The sequence below is a fragment of the Ascidia mentula genome, chromosome 2, assembly GCF_947561715.1.
Source record: "Ascidia mentula chromosome 2, kaAscMent1.1, whole genome shotgun sequence".
NCBI classification, from domain to species: domain Eukaryota; kingdom Metazoa; phylum Chordata; class Ascidiacea; order Phlebobranchia; family Ascidiidae; genus Ascidia; species Ascidia mentula.
Window position 1 is genome coordinate 15,216,829 of NC_138567.1, and position 20,880 is coordinate 15,237,708.

The following is a 20,880-nucleotide window of genomic DNA, read 5'->3' on the forward strand; positions in this document are numbered from 1 at the left end:
TCAGCTTGAGATAAACGAGACGCTTGGGTGACGACATTGTAAAGAAAGCACTTCTCTCTTAAGTAGTAATTATATTGCCTTATTTTGCAAAAAGGCATCGAAATCCGAGATAAAGATAAACCTTCTACCTAAGTTGTTTGTTGTCAGCACATTGGTGTTTGACGTGGAGTCAGTTTTGAAACTGTTGCAGTTAAAGAGTACATGTAGGTATTCTGCGTTGTTTATCTTACATCTGGGGCCGGTAACGCGAGATCCATTCATGCTGTGGACTTAGACAGTCTTCAAAGTTTGAAATAATGAAAAAAAAGCAGTAAACCTTCATAATTTTCTTTAGATCTTGAAGTTAGATTTTTGAAATTTTGTAAGTTTGAAACGTCGAAAAGTTGTCAGTTTATCATGAATATCACTAGGGGACTACATTACATCTTTCAAAATCACACACAAAGCGAAGATTTTTATTTGGCTGTTCTATTTTCAACTGGTTTAACGGTGCTTGGCATGTTGGGAATTTTACTCAACACACTTACTCTGGCGATCCTCACTCGGTCCAAGAACCTCAGGTAAGACAAAAACAAAACTATACAACATAAACATATTTTTTATCATGTAAAATACGTTTATTGTTTGGATAACTATAGGAAGATGTGTAACATATGTAACATGTTTTAGTGCCTTGCTGTTTACAGAGGTCCCTTTAATGTGTTGCTGATGAACTTGTGTGTGTCGGACATCTTATCTGGAATAATAAGTCTGTATATTGCTCTTGTTGCCATGCTGGTTGTGTCAGAAAAGATATCTAGAAGATATTACGTATGTTCATCTTCCATACCTTCTTGTGAAAATTCTTGTGCTTTTAATTGGGAAGTAACCCAAAGACATTATACGGTTCCCATCAGAAGAAATCGTCATTCAATTATACACTAGCTAGATATTCCTCATAACTTATTAAGGATTTAGTTCCAAGTTTTTTGAAAAGAACTTGTTTAGAAAAGATTTTCTTTTTAGGATTTGAATCTGTTTTACTTTGGTCCAATGTTGGTCACATGCACACTTGTGTGCCTTTTCGCCATATTTCGTTTTTTGGCTTGTCAGTGCCCGTTCAGGAAAATCACAACGAAACATGCCAAGGCAAGTAACATAATCAAACTTGTTGACTTCAGTCGTTACATCAACGCTAAAGTTACATACACCTAGGGTAAATTCATTGTACCCAGACCAAACGCAAATTTTTGAATTTTTAAGTGTTAATTTTCCCGAACGTTATTTATGATTGCATCATCTTTATCAAAATAATCACAATGAAAATAACAAAAACAACAAATAAATGGATTACTATGAAAAGTTCAAAGCAACAGCTGTAAAAACAACCAATATTTCGGTGGACAAGAAGTTTGAGGAAATATCAATTAAATTATGTTGTTTTCTGCAGTGGATATGCGGCTTTGTATGGACAACGATGATGACCATGGTATTTATTCCTCTATGTATAGAACTTCGTACTTATGTTCCGCGGAGACCTGTCAGCGTTCTTCTGTAAGTTTCAGACAGAACTTTTATTCAACCCTAAATTTATTCTTATTTTTTGACCAGGAAAAGTTTTTTTTAAAACATTTATCTGAGCATTCAAAATTAGAAACTGAAGCAAAAACGTAAAACTATTATGGATTTTGGTCATATTCTCATATCTGATTATAACGACACTAATTTGTTTTAACAGTGGAATCGTCAGTCAGATATTCATATTTGGGCTTTGCACCCTTGCCGTTATTATTACAATCGTTACCTTTGCTCTTGTGGTTTCAATTTTCTACAACCAGAGTAAAGTTTTGCATCACGTTTCAAGTGAGTAGGTGTGGTTACAACCAATTTGTAAAAACAGCATAGCAACAACTACCTACGGAGTAATTGGGACCTAACATGGCAAAATATTACTTCAAATTAATATGTAGTGTCAGGAGTAACAACAAAACAGTAAATTTACTTTTGTTGACGTTTCTCCGTCGTTGCTCTCAGTGAGATGTTTTGTTGTTTGCAGATGAGGTTCGGATCCGTCGTGAAGCGCGAAACAAACGTATTATTGTTCAACTCGTGTTGATTGTCTTATCATTCTACCTAGGATATATTCCTCAAATGGGTACCTCTTTAATCATAAATTTTGTATTCAAAGAAACTGATGATGCTTGTAGCACATCAGCGAAATCAATCTTTTGAATTAATGTATGTTAACATAATTGGAAGCTTGCTGCTTTAAAACAGATAAAGATTTTGTTTATATTATTGAACCATCAGATTAATAAAATACAAACCTGGCTTTTTGGAATAGAATTTCGAATATTTATTATTTCAGTGCATCTTACGGCATGGCATGGATTAGTTAGGAACAGTGAAAAACTGATGGCTGCATCATATTTTTGTCTGCGCGTAAGCGAATGTCTCAACCCGATATTCTACAATATCGCATCGGGGTAGGTTTATGCTTTATTAGCTTCATTCATATAGAAACGATTAATTACAAATCCACAATTAGTTAAAAAAAACTTAAAACAAAACACCTTCCGGGTACATAGTAGTAGTCGCCAATGTTTCAATTTCGTCGTATAAATAAAAGCCTTAAACTTTGGTTAATTCAGCTTCAAGTCTTCTCTAAGGCCAAAATGTGATGTAAATAGGCCTTGCCTTGTTTAAACTTTTTTGCAGGAAATTACGCAAGGAGACCAAAATTCTTCTCGATAAACTTTGGAAAAAGAACCATCCATGTTGCATATCAGAACAAGATGTTTAACCATAATTAACTAACCCCATATTTTTATTCAAAATCATACACAACTTTTTGTGCTCTTCTGGCATCCGTTGGCAATCAGACACACCAATCACATTTTTGATGATTTGGAATTTCGCAAACCGCTTGCTAGCAATTTGCCAGTTACTGCGCTTATATCGCTGCGCCGTTAACTACGTCACACATTTTTTGGGCGTTTTGGTTTGCGTTCACAACAATTCAAACATTGCTTTGATGAACTGAATCTCAGAAACCCACATGGCCCTGTTATTTTTTGCCAATTTTAAAACTGATGTGTCATTTTTCTGTGTCATTCGATGTTTATGTGTTGGATAAGATAAGACCTCGAAAACTTAAAACAAACCTGATCCAAAGCATCTCAAAATTCCTTCGGAAAAATTGCAAAATTCTATAACGTTGGAACTTGACTGCATTTGGTGTGCCGTTTTTTTGCTAGAAACTCTACCCACTTGGGAGTCATAAGAGGGTTGTGGAACGCAATACACAATTTTAAACTTAAGACTTATTTGTAAATATTTAAAATAACTACAGCTGAAATATGCATTTTGTACGTTACAGAATTATGAAAATCTCATTTTATTTACATGCAAGGCTTTCGTGTATATGCTGCTGTTTGAGCTTGGGTTTGCCCAAATATATACAATAAACAATATAAATGCATTATGCCAATTTATGGCAAGGATTTCCTTTGCTTGATCATTGGTTGCACAATCTTGAACCAACTCTGTGCTGGCTTTTAATATATAGGTTTTCTCTTGAAATAGTGATCTTGTTTCAAATATCGTTAGTACCTCTAAAATATTACACAGCATTGGTCAGAAAATACATGTACCCACAACACTATAAAATAGCTCATTTTAAATGCAAAAAAGTAGAGTTTGCTGAAAAAGTGTAGGTTAGCAAGAAGCAGAAAAAGTCATGACACCATTTTTTTTCCTTTTCGTAAACAAAACCGTTTTTACGGAATTTAAATTGAAGTCTATTTGTAGTAGTAGTTTCACAGACCATGCCAGGTCGTTCCATGCTAAAATCTGGAAATTAATTGATTAATCATTGTGAAATTAGAGAAAGACGCAGAAAAATATGTTTAGATTTGCAAGTGCTTGCTTTGTTTCTTTGATAATCTGGTGCAAGGCTTATATCATTCGTTCCCCAAGGCTGTGTATAAAGTCAATATCCAAACATTTTCCCCACTTTTCCTTTAAGCCATTTTACTCGTCTAAACTGTTGGAATTTTGTTTGAAGCCGTTCGCCGAATCAGTGAGTAATTGTACAGTGGCATCATCATTTTCAACAGTCGAACTGAACAATTAAGTAGCATTATCCAAAAGCTCGTCTGCAGTAGCAAAATGACTGAGTCATCTGCTATACGCATGGGAGGTTACTGCTTCTTTCGAGCTAACAGGAGCTACTATTTGTACAAACATGAGAAACAATACATAATATGACTCCCTTTTGGTATCCCAATACGTGAGGATATTTAGGATTAACCAAGACACATAGGAAATGGTGTGTTTGCATTTTTTGTGTTTGAAATCTAACGTCGTGCGGCGTTGGTCATACAACAAGATTTAGTAAATTGAACACTCGATGACGTCGCTGCTGTGTTTGTTGATGCTGCTGTCACGTGATGCGCTCAGCGTTGTTGTGCTTTTTCTGCCCGTTTATTCCCATGTCTACCTCGGCGCTCTGCTGCATGTAGCTCAGTAATTATAGTACTGGTGATAAACGCAGTTAGTGTTCGAAACGTCTACTCTATAGGTAACATGATTAATAGCATATTAGCTTTGGCTTTTCTATTTCAAGAATACGAATCCTTTCCAACAAATGAAATAATGCAGCCTATAAAAATAAAACAAGCAATTTTCCATGCATTTTCTTATCACCACAACACCATGTTAAACAAAAAAACTATTTTCCAATTCAATTTATCCTTAGACCTAGCTCACAAAACAGATGCAGAGGTTTGTCCGAACACAAGCCGAGCATGTCAATGGAAAATAAACACCGTTCATATAAACTTGACATTGGTTGTCTCCGCAATAATACGTCAAATCTAAAATATTTGATTTTGGCAACCACAAACTTCGTATATTAGAGATGGATGATTGTGGCCAGTGCCAATGCTTTTGTAAGTGCAATCATAGACCAGCCATATACAGCAACGTGGTCATGAAACGTATTTCCCTGAACCCGGGAATCGCGAGGTGACAGGCTGCATGGTTTGCGGTGTTTGTTTCCCTCATTGACATTTCCATGATTCAACGAACAAGGGGAAGCCCTTCAGGTGTTGGACCGCAATGAATAAGTATTGACTAAAAACACGTCTCGAATAGCTAATGACTGTGCCATCACCATACGATTGGTCGTTACTGTTTTTTTGGAGCTTCGCAGTAAACATGAAATGCAATGTTTTGTTTTGTTCAGTAATATCAGAAGATTAAGTTTGTTCAATAGGTTCTTTTCACGCAGACGTAGAGTATTTCGTGATCAAATGCATTAGTGCTTGATTTTCCATCTACTATTCTATATTTCTAAGATACTTCATGTTAATTTGAGCGTAACCTATGCGAAAGGGAGTAACAAACAACAGGAGATAAAACTACTATCTGCTAAACATCAAGAAAGTTTGTAGGTAGTTGTGGATTGCAATTGGGTCACTTTTTGCTGCAGTGTGTCCTATCGTATATCTTCGTGGGCTCGTGCTTATATAGTATACAACATAGCATACCAACAATGTGCCAGTGATTACAAAGTCTAACTACGGGAATAATCATCTTCTGACTTATTATCACATCTTGTTTATAGAAAGTTGCTCTGCTTAATGATGAATATCACTAACGATTTAAATTCTAGCTTACAAAGCGGCAATGCAACAAAAAATATTCATTTGGTTGTTGCATTTTCTGTTACATTGAAGGTTCTGGGTGTCTTTTTAATTGTACTCAACATTCTTACTCTGGTTGCCATCGCTCGATCCAAAGGGCAACGGTAAGCAACAAAATGTAAAATGCCAAATACAAAGCCGATAACGTGTAAAATGTGGTGATACGGAACCTTTTCAAACATAACCTTGTGCAGGTGTGCTTTCAACATTTTGCTGATGAACTTGTGTGTGTCTGACATCTTGGTTGGATTACTCAGTCTGTTTGTCGGCAGTGTCACTATGATGTATATTTTACAAAGAATATCTCGTAATATTTTGGTAAGTTCAAATGTTTCACTTTCTGTTGAAACGTAATGTGTATCTCAAAACTTCGCATCCCTCACAGTTTCCTTGTAAAGAGAATGGTAACACAAAATACGAGTTCACTTAGAAATTTGTTGACACACACGATGAATGCGTAAAACTGTTACTTCCTCTATTGTCGGCATTTTAGTAACCATACCATATAATCATTACAAAATAATTCGGGTTTATATTGAAATATTTTGCTTATGGTGAAATACTTTCTGTCGTATCTTTTTTCCAGTACAAATAATCGCCTGGTATGGATTAGTTGAGGGTAGCGATGGTCTTTGGGTAACATCATACCTTTGCATGCATGTTAGCGCATGTCTCAACCCGATTTTCTACAACATTGCATCGAGGTAAGTTTACATTCGTGAATCATTTAACAAAGAGAGAAACAAACATTTTCACATCTTTTTGCTCAGAAAAGCAAGACTGGAAACTTGTTTTTGCAATGTAAAATAGTTAACACTAATAAATTTTCCGTGTTCTCCATGTGCCTATGTAAGATAACCTAAACATCAAAAGCCAAATTTAGGAAACTGCGCAACGAGTCCAAACGTATTCTCGTTGATATTTGGAAAAAAATATCCTCATCACGATGCACGATGAATCAGGATCAGTAATCGTGACGTCACACACCAAACACACCTCGAAGATTGCCCTTGAGATCTACTCATTAGAAAAAACTGGTTTAGGCTATAATGTGAAAAATGTACAACATGTTGTTGTGTGACCACGATTGACCCACAGGATTTCCTCGCACAAAATGTTGGGAATATCAAGACATAAATGTCGCCGGCCAAAACTGTGTACTTATTTTTTTAAATTAATTGAAGCATTTATGATGTAGCATGAATCAGTCCGTATTACCTTAGATGCAGCACGGATCTGTGACAAAAATTACCTTCCATTGACCCTGCTTTGTTTATAAACCATCCACAAACATTTTCGTCACAGCATTCGGAAACAATGGTTTATTAACCTTTTTTTAAACAGACACAATATGTTGGGAAAAATACAAAGTGATATATGTATTGCTAATTAACAAGTTTTTTGCCTTAATATATACCTCGTATGAACGAAAATAGTCAGGATTGATAGCATAGGGATGCTAAAGTTACATTTGATGTTTTTGGATAGTCATTGTGTTCTAATTTGTGTATATACTTGTGTGCTTTTCATGAATCCCTTAAAGTTGTGTTCAGTCGTGTGTGAAATATATTTCGTCAAAAAAGTTATTTCGCAGAAATGACAGCAGTGTTTCGACCTGTAAGATCTCATCAGTGCAGCTGTTAACAGTGGCACTGTGCTAGATTTTACACTAGCGGGCCAACTGATTTCCACTTTGTGGTACTTTTCGGTCAACATCGATCCGTTGGTTACCGTATACTGAGTACCAAACAACAGAGACGAACCACCGTGGAACGCACTATGGCCAAACGAAACTGCTTGGTAACCGATAATGCTAAAGGCTGAAACCCAATTTAATATATGTGCAATATATATTTGTAATCTTTTTCAATGTTTAGAAACGCGTTTTTGGAAGGCTTATTAAAATGGTAAATTGTATGGTATAATGAGAAACAGTTGTAAGCATAACATATCACAGGCGCAATGTAGACCATTTGCGATTTAATGCAGTAATCACTCAGAATCATGTTTAACTAAAATTATGTTAACAAAAGTTATGTTAACAATTAAAATTCTGTTCAGAATGAGGAATTGTAATTATCAAATTCATCAATGTAGAAATAATTCCATGCAACTTAGTTGAAAATCATTTATGCATGGCAACAAATTGCGCACTTGAATGGTTTCTCTCCGGTATCAGTCAGAATGTGCCTTGTTCGGTCACCAGAACGACTGCAACGTGCTTTGCATTATAGGCCGGATATCCGTGATTATGTATTTGAATTACCTATCATGACTACAACTTAGCTGAAAGAACTGCAGAGTAAAGTTGTTTCTCCAGTGTGTATAGCACCTCAATTAAGCTGTGAACAAAATTTTATAGAAAGCTTTCCGTAGATACAGATTGATTTTTTAACTAAGTTACATGGAAATGTTTCAACATCGATGTGGAGACGATTTTTGTAACAATTATACATTCTGAAACATGATTCTGAGTGATTGCTTCATTAAATCATAATTGGCCTATGATGCTCCTGTGATATGTCAGGCTTACAAGTGTTTTCCATTATACAATACAACTTACTATTTTCTTGTGCCTTTCAAAATCGTGTATGAAATGATTGAAAAATATTCTAAACCATTTTCTGTAAACACACGCGACGAATACTCAATGATATGCATGAATGGACACAAATATACAACAGTTGAATTATGAAAAATTTGCCACGTGTGTAAAACAATTGACATAAAATGTGTACAAATTATAGCGGGCAACATTGCTGTCCGTGCAACACATGTGGCTCATCTATTACCACAGAACACAAAGGCAACTCTATGCAAGCCGTGGTGCTAAATAAGTGTAAAGTAATAATTACTTCCTTTCCAGCAAAGCTGCAGCGTTTGTGACCGACAAGACACGAAAATATGTGAAAATCGCGCAGGGAGCTGTGTGAACGAACGACTAGTAAGAGCAATAGAGTGGGTGACAAGTATACGAAATTATGACAGGAGATATTCAGAAAACAGACATGTTTAAATACGCGTCGTTTGGTAATTCGAAAAAGGCTTCGATAATTCGATACCTAGCATTTATAAATGTGAAATATGATAACTGGCGATTTTCAACCATAAAGCAGCGAGTTGGTGTCAATTGATTAACGCATATTTAACTACAAGACTTTTGTCCTGCGCTCATGTATATTTTGTGCTATAATAACTATAGAAGCAAAGTTTATGGTGTCAATACCTCCAATTGTGGTTCGTGGCAATTCTGTTGTCTCACACTATAGAAGGAATTTTACGAATCAAACAACATCTAAGGTATAACAAGAAATAATGAAAGAATGCAAGCGATACAATAAGGCTGTTCTACCTTATGTAACGAACCATACTTACATTTAGGATATAAGTGATCTGAAATATTACTCTGAAGCTTACAGAATGAAGCCCTACAAATGCACGTTATGTTCTGAAGCGTTCACTAAGAAAACCAATCTAAAAACACATATGCGAATTCATACTGGAGAGAAACATTTCAAATGCGATATTTGCGAAAAATGTTTCAAAACCCGTCACGAATTGAAAATCCATCAACGAATTCACACTGGAGAGAAACCATTCAAGTGTAAGATTTGTGACAAGGGTTTCAGGACAACAAGTCATCGAATGTTACACGAACGAATTCATACTGGAGAGAAACCTTACAAATGCAACATTTGTGATAAAGCTTTCCGTACACCAACCTCTCGAACGGAGCACTTTCGAACTCATACTGGAGAAAAACCTTTCAGATGCAATGTTTGCGAAAAATGTTTTAAAAATCGACAACCATTGAAAATCCATCAACGAATTCACACTGGAGAGAAACCATTCAAATGTAGGATTTGCGATAAAGCTTTCAATCAATTAAGCCATATAACGACACACGTTCGAACTCATACTGGAGAAAAACCTTTCAGATGCGATATATGCGAAAAATGTTTTAACACTCGCGCAGATTTGAAAATCCATCAACGAATTCACACTGGAGAGAAACCATTCAGATGCGATATTTGCGAAAAATGTTTTAAAACTCGCTCAGAATTGAAAATCCATCAACGAATTCACACTGGAGAGAAACCATTCACGTGTAGGACTTGTGACAAGGCTTTCACTACAACAAGTAATCGAATCTCACACGAACGAATTCATACTGGAGAGAAACCTTACAAATGCAACATTTGTGATAAAGCTTTCCGTACATCAAGCTCTCGAACGGAGCACTTTCGAACTCACACTGGATAGAAACCTTTCAGATGCGTTGTTTGCGAAAAATGTTTTAAAACTCGACAACTATTGAAAATTCATCAACGAAGTCACACTGGAGAGAAACCATTCAAATGTAGGATTTGCGATAAAGCTTTCAATCAATTAGGCCATCTAATGACACACGTTCGAACTCACACTGGAGAAAAACCTTTTAAGTGTAGGATTTGTGACAAGGCTTTTAGCACATCTTGTCATCGAATATCACACGAACGAATTCATACTGGAGAGAATCCTTTCGGATGCGATGTTTGCGAAAAATGTTTTGAAGCTCGACAACTATTGAAAATCCATCAAAGAATTCACACTGGACAGAAACCATTCAAATGTAGGATTTGTGATAAAGCTTTCAATCAATTAGGCCATCTAATGATACACGTTCGAACTCACACTGGAGAAACCATTTAATTGCAAAATTTGTGAAAAATATTTTAATTTGTAGAAAAAACCTTAAATTATAACGAATGTGATAAAGCTTTGCAGTTTAGTCTCCTACGCAAATCATACTGGAACACAAGGATTGGAAATGTTTTAGATGTTTCATGGGTATCCTAAATGTTTGTAATTCAAAAAAGTATAGTTTTCTTTATTTTGGAAGAGTTATATTGTACATACAACGATAGACCAAGTCCTCCTTTGTCTCATAGCAAGTTTTGATGAAGAATGAATTTCTAATCATTAGAAATAGCATTGATACTGTCAAATGATTACCAGCCCATTAGCCATTATATATCACAGTGTTCAGTGTACCACCTCACCGAGCTAGCCGATATTCAAAGCCATGCCACATGTCGTATTGAGGGGAAAATATCTGAAAGTATTTGTTTGCATTACAACACAATTCCGAGGCAACAGCGTTACAATTTTCTCAAGATAATTTTTGTTATAATTAGCGATAGATGTCTGGATCTAGTTTAAAACCTATCATGTTTGGAAGGTCAAAATGTACATATTCCTGTACGAATTTGATGTACATTTTACCTATGTGAAAGGGAATAACAAACAACATGAGACAAAAATACTATCTGCGAAACATTTAAGAAAGGTCGTATAAAGTTGTATCTTGCAATTGTTTTACTTTTGGCCAGCGGTATGTTCTATCGTGACTTACATCCACCATCGCCCGATCCAAAGAACTTCGGAAACAAAAGCGTTTTTTACGGAATTTAAATTGAAGTCATTTTGTAGTAGTGATTCCACAGACCATGCCAGGTCGTTCCATGTTGGGTATTAATTGATTAAAAATTAGGAAATGGGGGAATGATGCTGATGAATATGTTTATATTTGCAAGTGTTTGCTACTGTTTCTTTGATTTTCTGATGCAAGGCTTCAGATATATCCATCGTTTCCTAAGTCTGTGTACTTGGAATTTTGTTCGAAGCCGCTCACCGAATCAGTGAGTAATTGTACAGTGGCATCTTCATTTTCAACAGTCGAACTGAACAATTAAGTAGCATTAGCCAAAGGTCGACTGCAGTATCAAAATGACTGAGCCATCAGCTATACGCATTGGAGGTTACTGCTTTTTTCGAGCTAACGGAAGCTACTATTCGTACAAACATGAGAAACAATACATAATATGACTCCCTTTTGGTATCCCAATACGTGAGGATATTTAGGATTAACCAAGACATATAGGAAATGTTGTGTTTGCATTTTTTGTGTTTGAAATCTAACGTCGTGCGGCGTTGGTCATACAACAAGATTTAGTGAATAGGATACTCGATGACGTCGCTGCTGTGTTTGTTGATGCTGCTGTCACGTGATGCGCTTGGCGTTGTTGTATTTTTTCTGCCCGTTTAGTCCATGCCTACCTCGGCGCTCTGCTGCATGTAGCTCAGTAATTATAGTACTGATGATAAACGCAGTTAGTGTTCGAAACGTCTACTCTATAGGTAACATGAATAATAGCATATTAGCTTTGACTTTTATATTTCAAGAATACGATTCCATTCCAACAAATGAAATAATGCAGCCTATAAAAATAAAACAAGCAATTTTTCATGCATTGTCTTATCACCACAACACCATGTTAAACAAAAAAACTATTTTACAATTCAATTTATTCTTAGACCTAGCTCACAAACAGATGCAGAGGTTTGTCCAAGCACAAGCCGAGCATGTCGATGGAAAATAAACACCGTTCACATAAACTTATAATTGGTTGTCTCCACAATAATACGTCAAATCTAAAATATTTGATTTTGACAACCACAAACTTCGTAGATTAGAGATGGATGATTGTGGCCAGTGTCAATGCTTTTGTAAGTGCAGTTATACAACAGCCGTATACAGCAACGTGGTCATAAAAATGTATTTACCTGAACCCGGAAATCGCGAGGTGATAGGCTACATGGTTTGCGGTGTTTGTTTCCCTCATTGACATTTCCATGATTCAACGAACAAGGGGAAGCCTTCCAGGTTTTGGACCGCAATGAATAAGTATTGACTAAAAGCACGTCTCGAATAGCTAAGGACTACGCCATCACCATACGCTTGGTCGTTACCGCTTTTTTGGAGCTATTGTCTCTTCGCAGTAAACATGAAATGCAATGTTTTGTTTTTTTCAGTAGTATCAGAAGATTTAGTTTGTTCAATAGGTTCTTTTCCCGCAGACATATAGTAGTTCGTGATCAAATGCATTAGTGCTTATTTTTCCATCCACTATTCTATATTCCTATGATAATTCATGTTAATTTGAGCGTAACCTATGCGAAAGGGAGTAACAAACAACAGGAGATAAAACTACTATCTGCTAAACATCAAGAAAGTTTGTAGGTAGTTGTGGATTGCAATTGGGTTACTTTTTGCTGGAGTGTGTCCTATCGTAGTATATCTTCGTGGGCTCGTGCTTATATAGTATACAACATAGCATACCAACAGTGTGCCAGTGATTACAAAGTCTAACTACGGGAATAATCATCTTCTGACTTATTATCACATCTTGTTTGTAGAAAGTTGCTCTGCTTAATGATGAATATCACTAACGATTTAAATTCTAGCTTACAAAGCGGCAATGCAACAAAAAATATTCATTTGGTTGTTGCATTTTCTGTTACATTGAAGGTTCTGGGTGTCTTTTTAATTGTACTCAACATTCTTACTCTGGTTGCCATCGCTCGATCCAAAGGGCAACGGTAAGCAACAAAACGTAAAATGCCAAATACAAAGCCGATAACGTGTAAAATGTGGTGATACGGAACCTTTTCAAACATAACCTTGTGCAGGTGTGCTTTCAACATTTTGCTGATGAACTTGTGTGTGTCTGACATCTTGGTTGGATTACTCAGTCTGTTTGTCGGCAGTGTCACTATGATGTATATTTTACAAAGAATATCTCGTAATATTTTGGTAAGTTCAAATGTTTCACTTTCTGTTGAAACGTAATGTATATCTCAAAACTTCGCATCCCTCACGGTTTCCTTGTAAAGAGAATGGTAACACAAAGTACGAGTTCACTTAGAAATTTGTTGACACACACGATGAATACGTAAAACTGTTACTTCCTCAGTTTTTCGCGTTTTAGTAACCAGTTGTTCAGCGGATTTAATTTTAATATCCACCGAATTAAGAATTTCAGTATATTTGTGGGGTGTCCATACTTCGTCACCAGTACACTAGTGTGCATTTTCGCCGTACTTCGTTATGTGGCTTGCAAGTGGCCGCTCAAAAAAATCTCTACAAATCATGCCAAGGTGAGTATCCTTAAAGTATTTTTATCATTTGGAAGTTAACATTTTTAGATCTACACAAAAATTTCGAATGCTGACGTTTGGTTACTTTTATGTTTCAGTGTCTATGCGTCTTTGTATGGGCAACAATGGTTATTTTGGTTTTCATATCTGAGTGTTTTGCAGTTTTTGCACCACAAGAATCTATTGATGGCCCTTAAGTTCTATGCAAATTTCAGTAAAAAAATTCACCCATTTTCTACTTTATAATGTCACATATTTAGTTTGGTGGAATAGAATTTGGCCCAAGTAGTGTTCTAACACTAAAGTGTTACAGGAGAATCATCTCACTGGTATATATTTTCTGGATATGTGCGCTTGCAGTTATTATTACAACAGCTACTTGTGCTCTTGTAACAACCATATTTCGCAACAATGAAAACATTTCACAGAACTTGTCAGGTAATGTAAACGGAAATGTTTTGCTACTAACAATTGTGTGTAAAAAAGTTTGTATAGATTATGAATCAATTTTCCCTGTCCCAAAACAAATTTTAAAGTTGTCATGCGCATAGAAACCATTCTTTGCAGATGAAGTTCGAATCCGTCGAGAATCACAAAACAAACGTATTCTTGTTCAACTGACTTTGATTGTTTTCTCATTCTATTTTGGACATATTCCCATGTGTGGTAAATACCATAAAATCATTACAAAAAAATTCGGGTTTTTATTGAAATATTTTGCTTATGGTGAAATACTTTCGTAGTCCTATATGAACGTGTGCAAAATGATAACTTATTTTCCAACTGGACCGTTACTATAAAAAATTTCGTATTATTAAAACATAATTACCAGTACTTTTTTAGTATCTTTTTTCCAGTACAAATAATCGCCTGGTAAGGATTAGTTGAGGGTAGCGATGGTCTTTGGGTAACATCATACCTATGCATGGATGTTAGCGCATGTCTCAACCCGATTTTCTACAACATTGCATCGAGGTAAGTTTACATTCGTGAATCATTTAATAAATAGAAAAACAAACATTTTCACATATTTTTGCTCTGAAAAGCAAGACTGGAAACTTGTTTTTGCAATGTAAAATAGTTAACACTAATAAATTTTCCGTGTTCTCCTTGTACCTATGTAAGATAACCTAAACATCAAAAGTCAAATTTAGGAAACTGCGCAACGAGTCCAAACGTATTCTCGTTGATATTTGGAAAAGATTATATCCTCATCACGATGCACGATGAATCAGGATCAGTAATCGTGACGTCACACACCGACCAAACACACCTCGAAGATTGCCCTTGAGATCTACTCATTAGAAAAAACTGGTTTAGGCTATAATGTGAAAAATGTACAACATGTTGTTGTGTGACCACGATTGACCCACAGGATTTCCTCGCACAAAATGTTGGGAATATCAAGACGTAAATGTCGGCGGCCAAAACTGTGTATTTAGGTTTTTAAATTAATTGAAGCATTTATGATGTAACATGAATCAGTTCGTATTACCCTAGATACAGCACGGATCTGTGACAAAAATTAACTTCCAATGACCCTGCTTTGTTTATAAACCATCCACAAACATTTTCGTCACAGCATTCGGAAACAATGGTTTATTGACACATTTTTTTAAACAGACACAATATGTTGGGAAAAATACAAATGATAGCATATTACTTCTGTATGCGCAAAAGAGCCATAATAATCAATGAGAGCTGCAGACAGGGTGTATACACGCACTGTTTCGACCTGTAAGGTCTCATCAGTGCAGCTGTTGATGTGGCACTGTGCTAGCTGGTAGACTAGCAAGCACACAGATTTCCACTTTGTGGTACCTTTCGGTCAATCGTCGATATGTTGGGCACCAAACTAGGTACCAATCAACACAGACGAACCACGTGGAGCGCACTATGGCCAAAACAACTGTTTGGGACCCAATAGCTATTTTGCGCATATAATATGATTTGGGTGAAAGCCGAGCCGATATTTTACGCTGTTTTGTACACTTTGCAGAAACTGATGATGCCCTTTTCAGGGCGAAATATATTTTTCTGACAAAAATAAAAACATCTTTAAAAGAGCTGTCTGAAAGATTGATTTAAAAGTTTTACTCAGCTACTTGTGTGCTTTTTTATACATCCCTTAAAGTTGTGTTCAGTCTTGCGTGAAACATATTTCGTCAAAAAATTATTTCGCCGAAATGACAGTATTTGTTTCGACTGTAAGGTCTCATCAGTGCAGCTGTTGACTGTGGCACTGTGCTAGATTTTACACTAGCGGGCCAACTGATTTCCACTTTGTGGTACTTTTCGGTCAACATCGATCCGTTGGTTACCGTATACTGAGTACCAAACAACAGAGACGAACCACCGTGGTGCGCACTATGACAAAACGAAACTGCTTGGTAACCGATAATGCTAAAGGCTTAAAGCCAATTTAATACATGTGCAATATATGTTTGTAATCTTTTTCAATCTTTAGAAACGCGTTTTTGGGAGGCTTATTGAAATGGTAAATTGTATGGTATAATGAGAAACAGTTGTAAGCATAACATATCACAGGCGCAATGTAGACCATTTGCGATTTAATGCAGTAATCACTCAGAATCATGTTTAACTAAAATAGTTATGTTAACAATTAAAATTCTGTTCAGAATGAAGAATTGTAATTATCAAATTCATCAATGTAGAAATAATTCCATGCAACTTAGTTGAAAATCATTCATGCATGGCAACAAATTGCGCACTGGAATGGTTTCTCTCCGGTATGAGTCAGAATGTGCCTTGTTCGATCACCAGAACGACTGCAACGTGCATTGCATTATAGGCCGGATATCCGTGATCATGTATTTGAATTTCCTATCAAGACTAAAACTTAGCTGAGAGAACTGCAGAGTAAAGTTGTTTCTCCAGTGTGTATAGGACCTCAATTAAGCCGTGAACAAAGTTTAATAGAAAGCTTTCCATAGAAACACATTCATTTATTTTCCACGCATGAATGATTTTTAACCAAGTTACATGGAGTTGTTTCTACATTGATGTGGAGACGATTTTTGTAACAATTATACATTCTGAAACATGATTCTGAGTGATTGCTGCATTTAATCATAATTGGCCTATGATGCTCCTGTGATATGTCAGGCTTACAAGTGTTTTCCATTGTACCATACAACTTACTATTTTCTTGTGCCTTTCAAAATCGTGTATTAAATAATTGAGAAAAATTATAAACATTTTTCTGTAAACACACGCGACGAAAACCCAATGATATGCATGAATGGACACGAATACACAACAGTTGAATTATGAGAAATTTGCCACGTGTGTAAAACAATTGACATAAAATGTGTACAAATTATAGCGGTCCAACATTGCTGTCCTTGCAACACATGTGGCTCATCTATTACCACAGAACACAAAGGCAACTCTATGCAAGCCGCGGTGCTAAATAAGTGTAAAGTAATAATTACTTCCTTTCCAGCAAAGCTGCAGCATTCGTGACCGACAAGATACGAAACTATGTGAAAATCGCGCAGAGAACTGTGCGAACGAACGACCAGTAAGAGAGGGTGACAAGCATTGGGAGATATGTGAAATTATAACAGGATATATTCAGAAAACAGACATGTTTAAATACGCGTCGTATGTTAATTCAAAAAAAGGCTTCGATAATTCGATGCCTAGTATTTAGAAATGTGAAATATGATAACTAACGATTTTCAACCATAAAGCAGCGAGTTGGTGTCAATTAATTAATGTACATTTAACTACAAGATTATTGTCCAGCGCACATGTATATTTATTGCTATAATAAGTAGAAGCAAAGTTTATGGTGTCAATACCTTCAATTGTGGTTGGTGGCAATTCTGTTGTCTCACAGTAGAAGAACTGTATACGAATCAAACAACATCTGAGGTATAACAAGAAATAAAGAAGGAATTCAAGCAATACAATAAGGCTGTTTTACCTTATGTAGCGAACCATACTTACATTTGGGATACAAGTGATCTGAAATATTACTCTGAAGCTTACAGAATGAAGCCCTACAAATGCACGTTATGTTCCAAAGAGTTCACTAAGAAAACCAATCTAAAAACACATCTGCGAATTCATACTGGAGAGAAACCTTTCAGATGCGATATTTGCGAAAAATGTTTTAAAACCCGTCACGAATTGAAAATCCATCAACGAATTCACACTGGAGAGAAACCATTCAAGTGTAGGATTTGTGACAAGGCTTTCACTACAACAAGTAATCGAATCTCACACGAACGAATTCATACTGGAGAGAAACCTTACAAATGCAACATTTGTGATAAAGCTTTCCGCACATCAAGCTCTCGAACGGAGCACTTTCGAACTCATACTGGAGAGAAACCTTTCAGATGCGATGTTTGCGAAAAATGTTTTAAAACTCGACAACTATTGAAAATCCATCAACGAAGTCACACTGGAGAGAAACCATTCAAATGTAGGATTTGCGATAAAGCTTTCAATCAATTAGGCCATCTAATGACACACGTTCGAACTCACACTGGAGAAAAACCTTTTAAGTGTAGGATTTGTGACAAGGCTTTTAGCAGATCTTGTCATCGAATATCACACGAACGAATTCATACTGGAGAGAATCCTTTCAGATGCGATGTTTGCGAAAAATGTTTTATAACCCGTCACAAATTGAAAATCCATCAAAGAATTCACACTGGACAGAAACCATTCAAATGCAGGATATGTGACAAGGCTTTCAGTAGATCATGTCATCGAATGTCACACGAACGAATTCATACTAGAGAAACCTTACAAGACTAACATCTACGATAAGCCTTTTATTAATACCAATAAAGGAACAAGACACACGAACGAATTCATACTGGAGAGAAACCTTACAAATGCAACATTTGTGACAAAGCTTTCCGTACATCAAGCTCTCGAACGGAGCACTTTCGAACTCATACTGGAGAGAAACCTTTCAGATGCGATGTTTGCGAAAAATGTTTCAAAACTCGACAACTATTGAAAATCCATCAACGAATTCACACTGGACAGAAACCATTCAAATGTAGGATTTGTGATAAAGCTTTTAATCAATTAGGCCATCTAATGACACACGTTCGAACTCACACTGGAGAAACCATTTAAGTGCAAAATTTGTGAAAAATATTTTAATTTGTAGAAAAAACCTTAAATTATAACGAATGTGATAAAGCTTTCTGCAGTTTAGTCTCCTACGCAAATCATACTGGAACACAAGGATTAGAAATGTTTTAGATGTTTCATGGGTATCCTAAATGTTTGTAATTCAAAAAAGTATAGTTTTCTTTATTTTGGAAGAGTTATATTGTACATACAACGATAGACCAAGTCCTCCTTTGTCTCATAGCAAGTTTTGATGAAGAATGAATTTCTAATCGTTAGAAATAGCATTGATACTGTCAAATGATTACCAGCCCATTAGCCATTATATATCACAGTGTTCAGTGTACCACGTCACCAAGCTAGCCGATATTCAAAGCCATGCCACATGTCGTATTGAGGGGAAAATATCTGAAAGTATTTGTTTCCATTACAACACAATTCCGAGGCAACAGCGTTACAATTTTCTCAACATAATTTTTGTTATAATTAGTGATGAATGTCTGGATCTAGTTTAAAACCTATCATGTTTGGAAGGTCAAAATGTACATATTCCTGTACGAATTTGATGTACATTTTACCTATGTGAAAGGGAATAACAAACAACATGAGACAAAAATACTATGTGCGAAACATTTAAGAAAGGTCGTATAAAGTTGTATCTTGCAATTGTTTTACTTTTGGCCAGCGGTATGTTCTATCGTGACTTACATCCACCATCGCCCGATCCAAAGAACTTCGGAAACAAAAGCGTTTTTTACGGACTTTAAATTGAAGTCATTTTGTAGTAGTGATTCCATTCCATGTTGGGTATTAATTGATTAAAAGTTAGGAAATGGGGGAAAGATGCTGATGAATATGTTTATATTTGCAAGTGTTTGCTACTGTTTCTTTGATTTTCTGATGCAAGGCTTCAGATATATCCATCGTTTCCTAAGTCTGTGTACTTGGAATTCTGTTCGAAGCCGCTCACCGAATCAGTGAGTAATTGTACAGTGGCATCTTCATTTTCAACAGTTGAACTGAACAATTAAGTAGCATTATCCAAAAGCTCGACTGCAGTATCAAAATGACTGAGCCATCAGCTATACGCATTGGAGGTTACTGCTTTTTTCCAGCTAACAGACGCTACTATTGGAACAAACATGAGAAACAATACATAATATGACTCCCTTTTGGTATCCCAATACGTGAGGATATTTAGGATTAACCAAGACATATAGGAAATGTTGTGTTTGCATTTTTTGTGTTTGAAATCTAACGTCGTGCGGCGTTGGTCATACAACAAGATTTAGTGAATAGGATACGCGATGACGTCGCTGCTGTGTTTGTTGATGCTGCTGTCACGTGATGCGCTTGGCGTTGTTGTATTTTTTCTGCCCGTTTAGTCCCATGCTTACCTCGGCGCTCTGCTGCATGTAGCTCAGTAATTATAGTACTGATGATAAACGCAGTTAGTGTTCGAAACGTCTACTCTATAGGTAACATGAATAATAGCATATTAGCTTTGACTTTTCTATTTCAAGAATACGATTCCATTCCAACAAATGAAATAATGCAGCCTATAAAAATAAAACAGGCAATTTTCCATGCATTGTCTTATCACCACAACACCATGTTAAACAAAAAAACTATTTTCCAATTCAATTTATTCTTAGACCTAGCTCACAAACAGATGCAGAGGTTTGTCCAAGCACAAGCCGAGCATGTCGATGGAAAATAAACACCGTTCACATAAACTTATAATTGGTTGTCTCCACAATAATACGTCAAATCTAAAATATTTGATTTTTGCAACCACAAACTTCGTAGATTAGAGATGGATGATTCTGGCCAGTGTCAATGCTTTTGTAAGTGCAGTTATAGACCAGCCGTGTACAGCAACGTGGTCATAAAAATGTATTTACCTCAACCCGGAAATCGCGAGGTGATAGGCTGCATGGTTTGCGGTGTTTGTTTCCCTCATTGACATTTCCATGATTCAACGAACAAGGGGAAGCCTTCCAGGTTTTGGACCGCAATGAATAAGTATTGACTAAAAGCACGTCTCGAAGAGCTAAGGACTGCGCCATCACCATACGCTTGGTCGTTATTG

General features: G+C 36.2%; 1 protein-coding gene across 1 annotated transcript; it reads left to right on the top strand.

The window, feature by feature from the left end:
• The first annotated feature begins 396 nt into the window (after positions 1–396).
• Positions 397–18,461, top strand: LOC145890241 (uncharacterized). The gene is made up of 5 exons (XM_082981261.1): positions 397–560; positions 687–810; positions 9,069–9,903; positions 17,722–17,983; positions 18,068–18,461. The coding sequence occupies exons 1-5, from the start codon at positions 397–399 to the stop codon at positions 18,459–18,461; spliced, it is 1,779 nt and encodes a 592-aa protein (XP_082837387.1).
• The last annotated feature ends 2,419 nt before the right edge of the window (positions 18,462–20,880 follow it).